General features: G+C 41.0%; 1 protein-coding gene across 2 annotated transcripts; it reads left to right on the top strand.

Annotated features, from left to right (window-relative positions):
* Window positions 1-1,081: 1,081 nt before the first annotated feature.
* LOC145458600 (4-galactosyl-N-acetylglucosaminide 3-alpha-L-fucosyltransferase FUT6-like) lies at window positions 1,082-17,442 on the top strand. 2 transcript variants are annotated; one of them, XM_080337017.1, is made up of 4 exons: window positions 1,082-1,787; window positions 8,252-8,483; window positions 8,565-8,940; window positions 16,520-17,442. In XM_080337017.1, the coding sequence occupies exons 1-4, from the start codon at window positions 1,593-1,595 to the stop codon at window positions 17,343-17,345; spliced, it is 1,629 nt and encodes a 542-aa protein (XP_080193143.1). In that variant the 5' UTR covers window positions 1,082-1,592; the 3' UTR covers window positions 17,346-17,442. The 2 variants fall into 2 exon arrangements, with proteins under 2 accessions (XP_080193143.1, XP_080193142.1); XM_080337016.1 differs by having other exon boundaries at window positions 8,252-8,940.
* The last annotated feature ends 1,294 nt before the right edge of the window (window positions 17,443-18,736 follow it).

An 18,736-nucleotide genomic window follows, 5' to 3' on the forward strand; every position in this document is an offset into this window, starting at 1 on the left:
ACAACATGACCGCAAAGTCCAATGACATACTGAAATAGGTATTTATGGTCTTATAAATATACCAACTTATATTACTGAGGTGTAAAATGACATTGTTTTCTTTGTGGTTGCATAAATGGAAGCCTACATTTGAGCTGCCCAGTGTTCAATGTTCATATCATCAATACTTTTATGATGTCATTATCGAATGTTAACATTACATGAAAATTTCGAGGCTGATTGTGGGAGTTCCAGGGCCACGAGCGGAATGAAATTTATATTTTCGTAATCAGTGCTGAGTCAGCTTTCGATTGATACCCGTTTTATCAAATTTAATGCTCGGCAAGCCGGTCAAAAATGACCGTCAAATTGCCTGTAGCCAAATGGAAATTGTGACGTGATACAATTTCACTGAGGCGTGTGATTTGCCTGTGTCGACACAATATGAGACACTGTGATGTCGTAATGAGTGATATTTGACTACGTCACACGACACTCAGGTACTTGATTTTGTATGCATCACACTCATCAGTTTCTGCAGTGAGATATTGCAAAATTGAGATTTGTTATAAGATTTTACAATTGGAAAACGATCACGGTAGTGCTCGTTATACTTAACAAGAGATGAAATGTAATATGCGCGTGACAACCACAAAACTATCACGGTACACATGGTAACCACTAACCTCCGTCATAATATCATTGTCAGGGAGATGCAAACTATTAATTTCTTTGACAGGTCGCCGCATGATCAAAAAGGAATCACTGCTGTAGAGTGCATAGAGTCGTTCAGAGATAAAAGAAAATACTAGTCATGAAATGCTTATCTGTGAATTCTGCTTATGCAGTATGTCGGAGTATGCAGTAAAAGCAATATTCTGTTATCGGGTGTTGCTCGCTTGGTTCGTTGGAATTGGCGATCGCTAATTACTACTCACGTATATCGAAAATTAATTTAAGCGCGGAACTGATCATTCGCTGTTGCTCGGATATATGCCGTAGGCTATTTCAGATAATATTGCTATCGAATTCATGTTCGAGTAATCCGTCTAGTCAAGGGCATTTGAGAATAGCACAGCTCTTCGAAAGATGCTGTGGGGTACATAGAATATAGATTGAGTGAGTTCGAGTACATGAAGCAATTCGCAGATGTTATTTATAGCGAAACAATAGACTGCTGTATAACATGAGCCGACCAGCATTACGGAGCAACAGATTTGCAATTAACTGAATCCTGCCAAATGTATATTCATGTTTATGACCGTGAAGTATAGTGGATGGTACGAAAAGGTTGGTTAGTAGACTTGCATATGGTTCCCAAGGAGCAGGACAAGAAGAAACTAGGATAGAAATACGCAGTTAATGCTGCAAAATAATGAACAACACCAATTCATTCTCATTGTCGTGACTCCATAGGAACTTTCGTGACGTTTGGTATTAAAAATATCTCAGTTATTTCGGGCGAATTGACGCTATAGCTCAACGGTAATTACGTCTGCTAATACTTATCGGAACATTCATGTCCTGAATAGTGAATTGCAGGAAGAGTGTTCAACACTGATCTATACAATACGAAGCATATCCTCAATGTTTTATAAACATAGGTTTTATATATGTACTCTATGATTTGTATACGTTCAGGCTTTCCGATGATGTATTCAAAAATCACAATCATTTCAGATAGCATTACATTTCCTGATGTGTTGTTCTGCGTCAACAAGAGTTTCGCAAGACCCATGAAACAAAAGAAGAATCGTACCTCAGGTGTTGATGAAAAATCCAAGAAGAGAAATACTGCAAATATGAGGGTAAGGGGAATGCGTGTTATTGACGAGAGGACGCTTTCAGACGCGGATAATTCAATCGCATGTAATAAATGCATCAAAACTTCTGTCCGACTAATTTGGTAACTACTGCGGCTGTGGCATGTGTCACTGGCGCTAAAACTGGTAAACGTAATCGTCAGCAGCCCGACTCTCTTTGAAGTGTTGGCGCAAAAGCTCCCCCAAATGCCCCAGCATCCTTTTAAGCTACAAATCTTTTAAAATAATCACTTGTTGGAAATACAACGCCTGTACGCAGGGTTGCATTTCAAACTAAGACCTTTAAAAATTGTGTTTTTGAAGTTATATAATTATGCCATAATTGTGTAAATGCTTTCCAAAACATGTAGTATGAGCCTACGGACGATTCACATCAGATATAATCGATTGCGACTATTACGATTACTTCTGAATCATGCCACTACGATTACGATTACGATTGCGGCAACATATCTAAGTAGTCGATAGCGATTACGATTACATGGAAAAGTAATCACGATTACTCACGATTACTCACGATTACATTCATTTGCTTCTTGAAACTTGAGCCTTCAACACATATTGAAATACAATCTAACGATTGCAATTAGAAGGCCTCATGAGAGAACAATTTTTTGCTTGCTACGTCACATTACATGCATTGGCCAAATTTATAGCTGACGATTTGTCGCCCCAATCGTTTGCATTCTAACTACAACCCACACTAACATGTTGTATAATCGGATGGTTATGACGGCAAATTCAAATGTTGAGCAAAGAGTTGCAGATTACCGATTGGTGTCCGTTTCAAGGAAGGCCCTTTGAGAATAAGATCAAGTGAGCATAAAATTCTTCCATAACGAATGATGTTTCTCGTAGTTGAATATTCGTAGGGTTGCATTTAAATCTATGTTTTGAACATATGTCATTTCAAAAGTTGTATAATTATATCATAATTGTTTTTTTAAATGCTTTCGGAAAAACATGTAGTGTGAGCCTACGGACGACTTACACCAGAAATAGTCTACGTATACGATAGAGAATGGTTGGCACCCGCCAAATCGTCGCCGTACAAAATTTTATATTTTTGTCTGGTGTATATACTCCTTGTAACATTCCAATTACGCTTAACTAAGCGCAACCAAACATCAATAATTGCGTTACTATTTGAAACTGTAGGTAGCGTGGTTTGTTTGTTTGATATTCAGGTGTTTCGATTATATTGGCCATGTTACACCAGGCCGATATTATTTATTTTCGATTTCGTGTTTACTGACTTGTGGTACGGCTCATCACTTCCAGGCTTTGTTTATAAGACACCACATATACGAGTGATGGTGATTATTTTTCTCCTCTGTTCGAGATAGTGGTTTCTGGTGTGTATTGATAACCTATGAATATACGGTAAGTCGGCAGTACTTTCAATCATACTACTACTACTACTACTACTACTAACTACTACTACATCGAATATCTATTTACTACGTGTTGACGGGACCGTAACTGCCACACCCAAACCCCCCAATTAGGGGGGGCGAGCTCGATGGGGGCCCGAAATTATTTCGTGAATTAGCATAAATTATAGAGTGTTTTTTTTTTAATTTATGAATCTTTTTCAAAAAAGTTTCGCGCTTCGCGCGATTTCAAGTTTGCAGTTGTCTTGATTTTTGGGTACTCTTCCCCCAAGAAAAAATATGCAATATTTATTGAAATGGGCATGTCGGCGTTGGCCATTACTGCGCCACAACGCACCAAGACATATAAAGTTTTAGGCCATGTAACATGCGACTCCAACATGTATGCCAGAACGATAGGCAGCGTGAAAACCTTGGCCGAAAAGGACTGCCCTTATGCTGACCGAAAACCTCGTTATATATACAAAATACATATAGGTATGGGAGCCCAAGACCCAAGTTTTTTGGGGCCTGACGAGGTGGTGTCTCGTTCCTGCCAACGGGTATACGCCCGAAGATGTTTAATTAATATTGAGGGGTCCTACCTTTTTCAAACTCACCTCACTCAGCTCTACCGGTAAATCTGATTACGTGAGCAGAGAAAGGATAAAATTGATATCAATATATATGCAAATCTCGATCATATTGACCGATTCAATCAAGAATTATAGAATTTTTTCGCGCTTCGCGCGCGGTTAGGCGTCAAAGGCTAGCTCATTAAACGGCCCACAGAAGTTCGGTTTATCACTATAAGAGGGGTGGCAAGACCAATGCGTTTTTTTGAAGGGGACTGACGAAGTGCCGTTACGGCCTTGCGTGTTGATAAAATTCGTTATGCAATGACTATAGCAAAGCTAATATACTCGTGATGTATAAGTGCGCAGTGGAGTTTGAAAATCTGACGTTTCTGCTATCAGCAACCTGATACAATATCGCACTATTCCTTGTTTACGAATGTTCCCTTTTATCATAGTCCTTATGCAGATAAAAAGTGATCGTTATTGTACAGAGAAATCGATTAGATATGTGACATAATCGATTACGATGACGATGGCAATTACGGTTGCTTGGGAATGCTGTAATCGTCGTAATCGATTACGATTACAACCACGATTACCTTTTGCCTGACGATGACAGCGTGTACTGCTGCGTTTGATTGTCAAATCAGCTCTGCTGCATTGGAAGCATGTTGGCTGCTCAGGTCATCGTTTTGGAAGTAAATTCCACGGTCATAATTTCTTGCATTGCAAATTGAGGACTTATTGCCCTGTCTTCATGTAATATATACTACTTACATATTTAGCATGTTGTTTCTAGAAAGAATCGAGTAAATAAGGGAACCGCCCTGCAAGTATGGTAACTTTGTTTTGAAGATGCTCAGTGTTCAATATTCCCCTCCTTGGTATTTGCCATAAGTCAATTTTCGAAAATTATGATGGGTAAGAGACGTGAATCAGTAATTTACAGAGTATCTGTGATTCTCATCACTTCATTTTCCCAAGGGGTCGAAGTTTAGAGCACATGAGTGATGACCATCACCTATAGCAGTGGTCGCGAACCTATGGCTCGCGAACCCTATATGGCTCTTTTGGGTATAAGAAATGGCTCTTTAGCAAATGTAAATTTTGTAATAAATTTATCATTATTGCAGCAACATATGTTTGTAAATTTTTATTACGTCCAGAATGATTATTCTCGTGGCAGCCTAAACATGTCTTTGAGAGGTAAAGACAGTGGAGTATCCAGGATTAGGGTCTCGTATCCCCCTTTTCAAAATCCTCAAATTTGCTGTCGCGCCGGCCACTAACATCATTCGCGAATTCGATCTACCCGACATCGCGTCTCCAACTTTTGGATTGCACGATACCTTGATTGATCGAAGAGAACAGAAGACATGGCGACGCTTGCAGTTTTCAAATACACCTTTTCTCCCTGATCCACGCCTAGAAATGAACTGACTTGGAAGTGACATTCCAAATTAGAAATTAAAATTTAAAACAACCCCATATGCATCCATGTTCTTGAATGGTAAATAGCTTCAAAATGTAGGTGTGTAACGCAATGTTTTGTTAGCCGAATACTGGAGAAGACGATCAATATTCAGATATTTGGAATCAGTGCGACAATAAAATTAGATTAATATCAGTGATTATAAATTCTCAGCTATTTACGATGAGTTGCGGTATCACGGGTGAGGCTTGGCTCGTCTGTGCCTAAGCTGTGCAATGTGCATTAGGGCTCTTCAAAAATGACTTTTTTTTCTCAAATCGTACTGGCTACTTGATAATATTGTTAAGTTACCTAATTTAAGCCTACATACAAAATTTGGTTCAATTCCAGCCAGTAACCGCTTTGCTACAGGAGAAGAAAGTTTCTATTTATTATATAAAAATAAATACTCAAAAATTTGAAAATTTTCTGTTTACCCCATGAAAGTGTTAGGCTGTCTATAGAAACGATGCTCACCAAATTTGGTTCAATTCCAACCAGTGGAAGCGGAATTATTGCCGTCGAAAAAATTTGGATTTGAATAAAATAGTATTTACGGTGACCGATTCTTTGTTTATTTATTATAGTTGTGCTCACCGTAAATACTATTTTCTTCAAATCCAAATTTTTCGAGGGCAATAACTCCGCTTCCACTGGTTGGAATTGAACCAAATTTGGTGAGCATCGTTTCTATAGACAGCCTAACACTTTAATGGGGTGAACAGAAAATTTTCAAATTTTTGAGTATTTATTTTTATATAATAAATAGAAACTTACTTCTCCTGTAGCAAAGCGGTTACTGGCTGGAATTGAACCAAATTTTGTGTGTAGGCTTAAATTTGGTAACCTAACAATTTTATCAAGTAGCCAGTACGATTTGAGAAAAAAAGTCATTTTTGAAGAGCCCTAATGTGCATACATAAGCAGTCCTCTTGCGCTATATTTTCGAACTATAAATTGGAAAATTGCTTGATTCTGGGAGTAGAAATGTTCAAAATCTAACCATTCGTAAACATCGATAGAAAATGCCAATAATCATTGAAGATTTCATTGCAGGCTATGTACTGCTGTAGTGACTATGTTTGGCTCCACCTACGCATGTGAGCAGAGAAAACATATGGCACACACTGTGAATTCCATGTATTGGTGCTGCCAATACGTCACGAATTTTCAATAGTGACGTAACAGTTGATTGACATTTATGGCTCTTTGAGACTTACATTTGAAAATATTGGGTCAATATGGCTTTTCGGTCATTAAAGGTTCCCGACCGCTGACCTACAGCCTACCGCTCACATATAGGTGTTGACTGTTGAAGCTTTACGTATGCAACACAATGTTGGTGGATGTTTTATACAGGAAAAAAATCACAATGCAAAATCGTGCTATGCATTGCTTCGAGGCAATGTATCATATAAACACGGTCCTTGCCAATCCACCATTTACTCGCCGTGTTGCGTAACCCTCCGAGGCAATAGCCTACATAATGTGTGTGCAGATGCACAATGGGGTGGACACAGGGCCGAAACAGCACTTCGTCAGCCCCCAAAACGTCGGTCTTGGGGCCCCATAGGGTGTCAAACCACCCCACCGGGTTATACGCTTTGTACCGCTTCTTTCGAGCGAGACTGATTATGCTAATTAGCGAGACGCCTGCAGCGTCTAATCGCGCGAAGCGCGAAAATTTTATATAACCATGATTAAATCGGTCTATAGTATCGGGAAGTGGATAAATATTGCCATAATTTTTTTCCCTCTCTCTGACCACGTAATCATGGTCGACGCCTAAATGCCCATTTCTATAAATCATGCGTATATATTTTCTTGGTGTAAGGGTATACCCAATAATCATGATATATGGCAACAATCAGGCATAAAGCACGAAAACAATTTGAACAAAGTTGCTTAAATTTTCAAAAAAAAAAACTCTATAATTTATGTTCATTCACGGAATAATTTGGGGCCTCTTTGAGGTCGATCCCCAATTGGGGGGTTTGGGGTGCGGCAGTCACGGTCCTGGGTGGATAACTTCTTAAGCCCGCGGGCCTGATGACTGTAACTGCAGTGTCTCGCGGGTGTCTCCGGAATCGTTACAAAAGCCGCGTCTTTATCCACACAACATGGTATCGGTCGTATTTCTTGCATGAATAAAGTTGGGAATGTATAGAAACAAAACTTGACGAAGTCATTAAAGTGTAGCGAACGTCAAGAGACCCTCAATTGAGTTTCAAACTTGCGGTCACTCAAGGGCCTCAATTAGTTCTGTGAACCCTGCTACTCGAAACCAGATTTTGAACCCACGCGAACAAACCGTCGGTAAAAGCAAGACTGCACGTGAAGATCTGTTTGCGGCTTCTTCATGCCAATATTCATGGTCGAATAGGTTTGTTGACTCACGGAGACTCGAACAAAACCAATCAACGTCAAGGCCCTATATATCACTCAATTCCCGATACTCCCAGACCGCGATACAAAAGGTCATTTATGACGCAACTAAGCATAACCGCTGCTAGTCCGTTACCCGATAACCAAGTAATCATCCAAGCCAGTGGTTTCTAAACTGTTTCAGACACGCTCCCGTACATGATAGTGAAAAAATTCGCGCCTATTAACGTCATATCACAAAGCGCAACTAGAATGCTAGCAATTCCAACGGAAAGTTTGATGGTATGAATTCTTATGGCTGTTGATGAGGGAATTCTTATGTATGAAATTTGGACTATACACAGAGCAATAACTATGAACCAGAGGTGAATCGCGCGGAGAGTCCCCTTCATATGCTTCCACGCCCCCTCTCAGTTTGAGAACCAATGATCTAAGCAAAATAGAATAAAGAACATTCACAATTGCTTGCCGCAGCAGAGTAATAGGTGTTCCATGCACATTGCACAGTGGGGCCGCGCCTTACATTATGAGACCGCAAAGCAATACATACACCATTTACTATTGCAAAATATCCATTATTAGCAAAATATTGAACGCGGCCGAGCAGTTATAGCCGATCATGAGACTTTCATTATATTCCAGGTCAATCTACTCGTACGGCAGTTACGGCCGCGCTCCAAATCCAGCAGAAGCAATTATTTACTGATCTTATCCATGGTCGGACTGTTATGGTATTTCGTTCTTTGGAAGAGAGCTCGCACGGCGAACGAAGTCACTAGGTCACTTCACGAACTTGACTACGACGCCGATGTTGAACATTTTGAAGATAATTCGAATATTCAAAAACTACCACACGAAGACTACGTAAATAAAGGTGTGTACAAGACGCATTATCGGAAAGACTCCGTTGATTCTAATAGCATCAAAGATGATAAAAGTTCACGCAATTTTGAAGCACACCAAATTCGGAGAAAGAAACAGCGACAAGATGAAGATGACGACCCGTTTAATCGCAAAGTCCTTAAACAGGACAAGAAAAAACTGAAACTAGCCGAGGCAGATCCTATTGAAAGCGAAGGCCGTAACTTACGGCCAAAACTTGGAATATCAGCGGAGCGGGCCGCAGGCGACGAGCCCATTATCTTGATTTGGAAAGCGATGGAATACCAAATGAAACACTACAAGGAGAATCTCGAATTTATAGTTCCCGCTGAATGCGGTGGTTGTAAAGTTACGACGGACCGGAAGCTTGTACGAAAATGCGCGGCGCTGGTGCATTTCAACTCTCCCGATCTACGGAAGTTTATGGATTTGCCAGATCCGAAAACGAGGTTTGAAAAATTACAGTGTTTCTATCGTTCCACTACAGGCCGTATACAGAGGTGGTTGATAACGAAGTACTTTTTTGAATGAGACCTACCTTTGAAATACTTGCGGTACTTATACTCGAGTAGATGTTTTTAAAGTACTCCGCGTCTACTCCATAGTTATTTTAGATATTCGATGTTGAAAAGTAGAGAGCAGTTTTGAGATGAATTTGCATCAAATTTATTTGTGAAATCATCAGAAGCACTACGGAAAATAGCTATCGCAGTGACTGCTGAATGTACGTTCTATATAGGTTGTACGTGCACTGTACTCGAATACTAGCGAATATAGGGTGTCTATTTGCACCCGTGTACCACCCCTGATATAAGGATGTGAATATAACCCATGGCATGGGGAAGCGAGTGGCACAGTTGGTTAAGCGCCAGCGTCGCGACACAGATGGCAGTGGTTCGAATCCCAGTTCGTACCAAATACTATGTGCCGGAGATTATTCTGGTCGCTGATCTCACTGCAGTAGCAGTTTTTTCAAGGCCTGAGTGAAGGTAAGCCGAGCCAAAAGTGGCAGCAAAGTACAAGAATTGCGCATGAAAAACGAGCGTGACCGATGATGGAAGAGAGCGAGAATGAAAGTCGTCCGAAACATTACAAAGTCAAAGCACTGAAATTACTGAAATTAATGTCGTTCCGCAAATGACAAAACACGCATGGCATACGAAGCCAGAGCCTACCTCAGACTTCTAACGCGGTATAAATCTAGTGCACCATTTTAATTCAAATTCTGCGTGCACTGCACAATACACATGCTATGCATGTAGAAACGTAGTGGGGAGACACGCAAGTGGGTTCTAATTATGAGGCGATTCCGTGAAATCAAATATACCTTTTATTTTATTGTAATTGAGATGTGCATGCTATATTGCGGCTAACTAGCAGTCGGGTAGCTGGCAGATGTCGTTGTGATTCACCTTAAACCCGTTCGACATAATTTGTAGGATTAAAGCTAACACTCACTAGCTTGCCAGAAACCAATGTCACGAACTTATTTAGTAATCATTATTAGTACTTTTGACGGTCCGATTCAACTCGTTCGTCAAAACAGGAATTACTTACTGTAGCACCACATCAAAAGCAGTGAATTTTGAGATGTTGAGTATTTATAGCAGCAAGTGAATTTTTGATACTCCTGGCACGCTATTTACTAGTTGCGCCGCGACACCTCGGATTCCCACTATGTATGCGGAAGATGTTAAGTTTTATCAGTTTTTAACGCGGAACATATGGTACACACAATGATTCGATTTTGTGCCGCCATGACGTCAAGAATTTTTCATGTGTGACGTCACTTTTTATCGGTGTTGTTATATGGCAATTTTGGTAATTTACAGTTACCATATTTTGATATCCGGAAAAGAGGGCACATTTTACAAACCGCAAAACTTATAAAATCGGACACGATTACGAGCAATTTTAAAATTTTGACTGGAAACACTGTTGTGTTGACTAGGAAAAAAAAATTCCCGGATGACCCGCACCAAAATTATTCTTCAGTTATCCTTGTCATCACTGACGTCGAAGTCCCGATATTGCGTCATTTATGGCGTTTCTCAGTTATGACTGTACAATCGCCCGGCTGTCAAAGCTAAAACCTATAAAAGAGGACGAATTGCCAAAAAGGAGCACACTTGGGCCTCCACGGAGGAAATTTTTGATTTCTTGAAAAATAATGACAAATCCTCCTAAAGCAGAGGTCTCAAACTCAAATGTTCTTGTGTGCCAATTTCCTAATTTCTGATGACGGGACCTTGCAGAATGGCATTCCACCCACGATGTGACAATGGGATTTACTATTGTGAATTCACGCCTGACACAAGAAAAATCACATTTTAAAATATTTGAATAAAATAGTTTTTGTGCCGGACATAATTAGTTAAAACAATGAGTTATTGACATCATGCGGGAGGACGCTAGTGTAACCTTGACGTGCCACAATCTTATGTAGAATATTTTAAAGTTTAGCATAGATTGATCTGATATTAGAGCATGTGAGCGGTGTAGCCTAATACGGGTTTCTGATATATTCGTGATAAGTGGGCTATTGTTACTGTCATTGCCAAAATCAGATTAAACCAGCATTAGATTTTCTTCGATTAATATTGCAACAAATCAATAACCACTTAAATATAATTAATATTGTGCCATAGTAATAGCATTGTGTCTTGACCTTTTTAGCTATCGTACCTCCTGTGCTTTCAATAACATTTCCCGTGCCCCAGTCTATATTCAACACGAATTCTGATGGTAGCGTACCTATATAAAAACTAGAAAGCCCGTTCACATAAAGCGCGCGTAGCGCGAAGAATATTTTCCAGTTGAATAAATTGGCCCAGAAAATATTCCACAGCATATAGGCCTATTTCCACAATGCATCTCGTACCCCCTGGTGTGGTGCTTCGTACCACGAAGGGGCTACGGACCCCTGGTTAAGAACCCCCGGAATAGAAATTTCTAATCGCTGAAAATTCCATTGGTGTTACAGGTGTGGAGCGTACCACTACCTTACTTGTCACCGATAATAACATGGATAAAGAGAACAAACAATAATTAGGATTTAACCAAATATACGTCACGGGGGGTCACAGAATGTCAATGGTTTCCATACTGACGTGATTAGATATCTATATACCCTGCGCAACGCAAGCTACGGCCTTATGATATATTACTATTCCCCAAGACAGTTTCATAGATTGTTGCGTGCGTAGGATTACCAAGTCACTATACCGAGAAGTCCTTCTCTGATTTCAACGTTTCATCCGACTCAACTCGAGTCATTTTTTGTTTATCACCCAGTCTATCCAAAATCGAGTAATTTGACGGACCAAACAAAATCACAATTTTCAGTCACAAATCATCAACGGGTCATGTGCCGTAATAGCTTATCTTCTACCGCATGGTAGATTTCAAAAGTGATGTGATGGGAGCTTTGTTGAGATTTCAGGTTTTTGTGGTAGTTTTATATTGAAGTTCAAGTACTTAAATCTAAAAGAGATATATGACGCTTCAATATATTGTCGAATACTTGAAATTTCAAAAAAGCCTTCGCGGACCGCATGCGGATGGCGATGACGTATGGTAATTGGTAACCCTGGGTGATTGCACGACCTTCTGCGCTTCTACGGCTTGCGGTTATCATCAATCCTCACCAGAACACCCATTTTGTGCAAGTGATATACAACTACGTGTTATGACAGCTTGATCAACGATGATGTCGAGGGTTCCAATCATTCCATTTCGTATGCGTCGAGTATTTCTAGTGCATGTCGTCCGAAGATTCACGCTGTATGTTTTTCGAAAATATGTAGGCAATTATAACCTAAACAGTTAACCTAAATAGTTTCATTTTTTGAAATGGAATTTATTTCGAACATTGTTTAAAAGACGGCTAAAACAAAGTGTTATAAAACACTTCCTATTTTAAATGCAACCCTGGATGTTATGCTGTCACAATATTGAAATCCGTCGGTCGAGCGAAGACGGAACGTAAATTTCGACATGTAATTGATATTGCCATCATATTGTCGAGTTATTTATATTTGTGACAAAATCGGTACTTTGAGCTACATGTCGAAATGTGATTGTGGTATTTGCCGCCATTTATAAGCGACAATTTTACGACAAGTGTCCATCCGTGTAAATCAAAAGGACATGCACGGTTTGTTCTGGCTGCCGATTCCGACTGCAAACGCAGAGGAAACAACCTAATTGCCCGTCCACGACATGGCGTGCGTAATTATCAACTGCGGCACAAGACGACCCGCCGATAACTGGTTGTTAGAAAGTGTCGGTAATAAGTTCTCACACGTAGAGACACGTGGGAAAATATCATTGCGAGTTCTGTGATTGATCTAATAAGTAATCGACATGTTACTGAAACAGCGAAAGATAATCTGAAGCTTTACACTCAAGCATTCCCAAAATTATACATGTAGACATGATTTGTCTTAATCGCCATAAAGCAGCAAATCCTATTAGAGACAAAAGTTAGTCACTGGAGTATATAGTCCATAATTGCGATTCACTCAACACCGGCACTCCACATGATTCACCGTGAGGTCAAAATCATGGGTCAAGCAAGCATCAAAATTTAGCACGGACAAAGCCTTTTCCCCTAATTTGAATTGTATAAAAATAAGACTCAAACTGTCAGTGGTCTGGGCATATGAGCTTTGAGCAATCATATACATTTGGCGGAATACCCAACAATAATGTGAATTGGCCCTGGCCCTGGTTTTTGATGGCGGTATTCAAGGAAGGTAAAATCTCAATGAAGACGACCAAGACCGCATGTAAACCAGTTTTTATGCACTAAAGCCACCATTTGGAAGGGTAACAACCAAGCGTCGCGACAATTTTAAATCTGAACAACTCTAATGAGCATGCGACACAATAACATGCGACGTTTTGTAGTGCCTGTGTGCGAAAGAGGATTATCATGTCTCCTTCATATAAACCAGTGGTTCCCATCGTGGGCGATATCGCCCCCCAGGGGGCGATTTGGCGGTCTAGGGGGCGAAAATACCGAAGGGGGCGATAGGGGGACGAAAACGGACGAAGGGGGCGATAGGGGGCGAAAACAACGGAGGGGGCGATGGCGCGTTAAAACGACTACATGGAGTCAGGATAGTAACTGCCGCACCCCAAACCCCCAATTTGGGGGGCGAACTCGAAGGGGCCCAAAATTATTTTGTGAATTATCATAAGTTATAGAGTAATTTTTTTAGAAATTCTCCCAACTTTTTCAAAAAATTTTCGCGCTGTGCGCGATTTCATATTGTAATATATATTGATTTTGGGGTACCCTCCCCCCTTCAACAATACGTGTGATTTATGGAAATGGAGACTTCGGCGACTGTCATTACAGTGCCACGACGCTCCAAGATATATGAAGTTATAGTCCATGTAACATACGACTCCGAGAAGTATGCTAGAACGATCTCAGCGAGAAGACCTTGCCCGAAATGGAATGCCCTTGTGCTGACCGAAAACTTCGATATATATACAATTATACATATATGTTTAATTGTCCATAGGCTCTCCAACGAAAATTTAGCTGTTAAAGTGTAATTTCGAGGTCGAGCCGAAAAGTTGACCTTTTGGGTTCCCAATATTTGGGGGGCGATGATCGGTGTGGAGCTTCAAAAGGGGGCGATGAGTCGAAAAAGGTTGGGAACCAGCACTGATATAGACCGAATGAAAGAAAACAATAGTCCCTAATACAGGACATAGGTATAGGTAGGCCCAGCACCGTAACTGCCGCACCCCAAACCCCCCAATTGGGGGGGGGGCCCGAGCTCGAAGGGGGCCCAAAATTATTTCGTGAATTAGCATAAATCATAGAGTATTTTTTGAAAATTTATGCAATTTTTTCAAAATTTTTGCGCGCTGCGCGCGAATTCAAGTAGCCATTTTTCTTTATTATTGGGTATTGGGCCATTACCGCGCCACGACCCACCAAGGCATACAATCAAGTTTTAGGCCATATAACATGCGACTCCAAGAAGTGTGCCAGATCGATTGGCAGCGAGAAAAGCTTGGCCGAAAAGGTCTATGCCCTTATGCAGATCAAAGACTTCGCAATATATACAAAATACATATAGGTTTAATTGTCCATAGGCACCTAAATGACTGGCGCCGAATGTTCCTGTCTTTGCAATCTGAACCTCACAAGACAAATACCATCCCGCTGGGAAAAATTTTATGCCAGTGAAGAAATACCAATTTGAAATCGTGTGCTTCTCTTAGTTTAGAAGCCTACGTTTGGGCGGCTCTATATTTTTTGATATGGCAGACTGGATGTCACGAAATAACATCATGTAACGAAGTCATATCAACGGTTCCGCCCGCCCGAAGATGTTTAATCATTTTTACGGGCCCTCCCGTTTTCAAGACACTTCACTCAGCTCTAACGGTAAATCTAATTACGTGAGTAGCGAGGACAATAAATTGACAGCATATTATATATGCAGTCGCCGATCTGATTGACCGATTTTATCATAAATTATCGAAAATTTTCGCGCTTCGCGCTGGCTCACAATACACTACGGGTAATTTCGTGACAAACGCGAACAACGTGATGGGGGGTCGTTTTATCACCCTATGGGAGCCCAAGACCCACGTTTTTGGGGGCCTGACGAGGTGCTGTTTCGTTCCTCCCAACGGGTATACGCCCGAAGATGTTTAATTATTATTGAGTGGTCCTACCTTTTCAAACAGACCTCACTCAGCTCTACCGGCAAATCTGATTACGTGAGTAGCGAGGACAATAAATTGATAGCATATTATATATGCAGTCACCGATCTGATTGACCGATTTTATCATAAATTATCGAAAATGTTCGCGCTTCGCGCTGGCTCACAATACAGTACTGGTAATTTCGTGACAAACGCGAACAACGTGATGGGGGGGGGGGGGGGTCGTTTTATCACCCTATGGGAGCCCAAGACCCACGTTTTTGGGGGCCTGACGAGGTGCTGTTTTGTTCCTGCCAACGGGTATACGCCCGAAGATGTTTAATTATTATTGAGTGGTCCTAACTTTTCAAACAGACCTCACTCAGCTCTACCGGCAAATCTGATTACGTGAGTAGCGAGGACAATAAATTGATAGCATATTATATATGCAGTCGCCGATCTGATTGACCGATTTTATCATAAATTATCGAAAATGTTCGCGCTTCGCGCTGGCTCACAATACAGTACGGGTAATTTCGTGACAAACGCGAACAACGTGATGGGGGGGGGTCGTTTTATCACCCTATGGGAGCCCAAGACCAACGTTTTTGGGGGCCTGACGAGGTGCTGTTTTGTTCCTGCCAACGGGTATACGCCCGAAGATGTTTAATTATTATTGAGTGGTCCTACCTTTTCAAACAGACCTCACTCAGCTCTACCTGCAAATCTGATTACGTGAGTAGAGAGAAGAAAAAAATTGATAACAATGTATGCAATTCCCGATCATACTGACCGATGAAATCATGAACTCCAGAAATTTTGCGCGCTTCGCGCGCTTAGGGAGCAAAAGCTGATTCACTAAAGAAACTCCGAATGAATATCATGAATAGTGGTAAAGAGTGTATCGCCGGAGGGGGGTCTGGGGGGCGAAGCCCCCCAGACGTTCGGTCTATAACCCTATGGGGGGCCCAAGACCAATGTTTTGGGGGGGGGGCTGACGAAGTGCTGTTACGGCCCTGGGTAGGCCTACAGCATACCAGTACCTCGTGGTATAGGGGGTGCGAGAACTGGTTGGTTATGCACTGGTTACGAACCACTGACGTAGACAGCTGCACGATTCCTTAACTTCCATTACTACGAATACTACTAACCTATTCATATTCATGGTACCAAATGCCACTTAGTGTTATGCGGGATCATGTAGGGGATTTTGGAACATGTAGCGGATTTTAATCATTGTGGCAGATTTATACGTTTGTAATATCAACGTACAAAATGATGTAATATGCCTGATTATAATCAAAATCAACCATTCATCTGCGCATAAATGTGAACATTAATTTATCTTTTCAGAAACCCGAATCAGTTCTACGTTTTCTGGTCGCGAGAAACCCCTGCAAAAACCTACCACTTCGGAGATGTTTTGAAGGACCCTCGTTTCGATTCCATATTCAACTTGACCATGAATTTCCGACTGGACTCGGACATTGTGGACTACTTCGGAAATGTCCAATATGAACTACATTTTTTCCAGGAAAAGCAGAGACATAATAACTGGTACGATAAAATGATGTCGAGGAAAAGTGGGCTGGCCATCTGGGCCGTCAGCAATTGTAACAATACCCACGGTGCATCGGAAAGAATGAAATACGCCATGAGATTGATTAAAAGCGGACTAAAAGTCACTACATACGGTACTTGTTTCAACAACAGATTCAAAGGCTCGGAGTTAGTGAAAGAGCTCCAACGACATAAATTTTACATATCGTTTGAAAACTCCATCCACTGTCCCGATTACGTATCAGAGAAGTTCTGGAGAAATGGTCTGCGATCAGGCGCAGTCCCGATAGTATGGGGTCCGACGAAAGAAGATGTGGCTAAAATCGCACCCATACATTCCTTCATTCACGCAGAAGACTTCAAGTCACCAAAAGCACTCGTTGACTATGTGAACTACCTGGATCGCAACGACACGGCCTACAGAGAATATCATAGATGGCGCTTTCAGCCAATTGATGAAGCCATTCCATACGCTCAGATCATTCCTACTCACAGATCAACTTTTTGTAGATTGTGCAAGAAAATCACTGATGAGCATGTGACACGCAAGGCTATACCATCCGTCTATAATTGGCTATATAAGACCGGAATAGTCGATGATAAATGCCTGAAGTCATAGCATACCTTCGGTGCACCATATTGTTTATGCAACCCATTTATAATATCGATATCTCCTTTTGGCATAATGTGAAATAAAGTTATAGTTCCACTTACAATGCAATGATTGATAGACTAATGATGGCTTACCATATCCTTTACCTCGGAACGGGAGTGCCCAAGTCTACAGCAGTTAAAGAGCTTCCTGGAGAAACAAAACTTCAGTATACAATTGAATAGTTAATAGTATATTCATATCGAAATGAGTCCGAACGAATAATTCATTTATCAATAATATCATTAATATTATTTCAATATGAATGTACTATTCAATTATATATATAATATATTATAGTTGAGATTGAATTTTTTCTGATATAGAATTTTTAGTATATAGTTGAACTTGAACAAACCTTGTAAGCTAATATTTCCCCAGAGTCATATGTCAAGTGTCATTAAAAAGAGTATCCGATAAGTCGGACTAAAGGATATTGGATAGGTAGGCTATAAGGTACTGCAGTAGTTCATATTATTGTAATATATGAACAGGCATAATCGAAATTTATGATCAATAATTATTTTCAACTTTCCGTGAACATTCGACACCATCGCAAGAAATCGTGGAAATACCGCAGCGCAATAATCCGTGGAGTCGATCTAAAATGTCCCCCCTTGATATCATTAATTCGAAACAATTGTACATAAATGCGAGAGCCGAATCGATTGTATCATTGGATTGGATGTTCTGGCATGGTGCGGAGCGGATCGACGAATTCTCTGGTCCGACTCCGATCCTGTTTTCAATTCTCTGGTCCGGTTCCACGGACGTATCGGAAAAAGTACTGATCCGGCTCCGATTAAAAACGAAAAAGACCGGTCGGACATCCAATCTGGCTCCGGTCCATGTTCCGCCCTACCACAGTACGGTGGTTCCGTGAATTCATAAATGTGGCTCATTTATTTTCGCACTTGCTTGGCGATTACTGAAGTGTGGTTGGTAGTTATTCAGTTACAAAAGTCAGGCTTATTAATTACGATTCTAGCCGTATCAAAAAAGTTCTGATCCGCCCCAATCCGGCTCCGACCGTATCAGAAAAGTACTGATCCGGCTCCGGCCAAATTTGAAAAAATTCCGGCTCCGGTCCATGCCCCACACTATGGCAGAGCAACATCAGTAATTACAATACATGCATAATTCCACAGCTTGCAAACAACGCTCCTGTGTCCCGAATCCCATTTTTTCTCTCATTCACTGACATCGCGTTGAAATCGATAGAAGCTGGCCTGTTTCGCAATCACAGTTATGCTTTTGCTTATTCCCCATCATAGTGGACCTAAAATCTCGGTAATGACAGATTCCGTGGATGCAGGGATTAGATTGGGGTGCTTCGTGACTCGAACAGCGGGAGGCCA

This window comes from Botryllus schlosseri, chromosome 16 (genome assembly GCF_051294905.1).
Source record: "Botryllus schlosseri isolate E-star chromosome 16, Bs_hap1, whole genome shotgun sequence".
Lineage (NCBI taxonomy): Eukaryota > Metazoa > Chordata > Ascidiacea > Stolidobranchia > Styelidae > Botryllus > Botryllus schlosseri.

Bases quoted from the DNA above. Each gene is read 5' to 3' on its own strand.
- LOC145458600 (XM_080337016.1), top strand. From the start codon at position 1,593: ATGTACTCTATGATTTGTATACGTTCAGGCTTTCCGATGATGTATTCA. The intron at 1,788-8,251 runs GTAAGGGGAATG...ATTATATTCCAG, and splicing joins GAAATACTGCAAATATGAGG to GTCAATCTACTCGTACGGCA. The intron at 8,941-16,519 runs GTTTGAAAAATT...TTATCTTTTCAG, and splicing joins TTGCCAGATCCGAAAACGAG to AAACCCGAATCAGTTCTACG.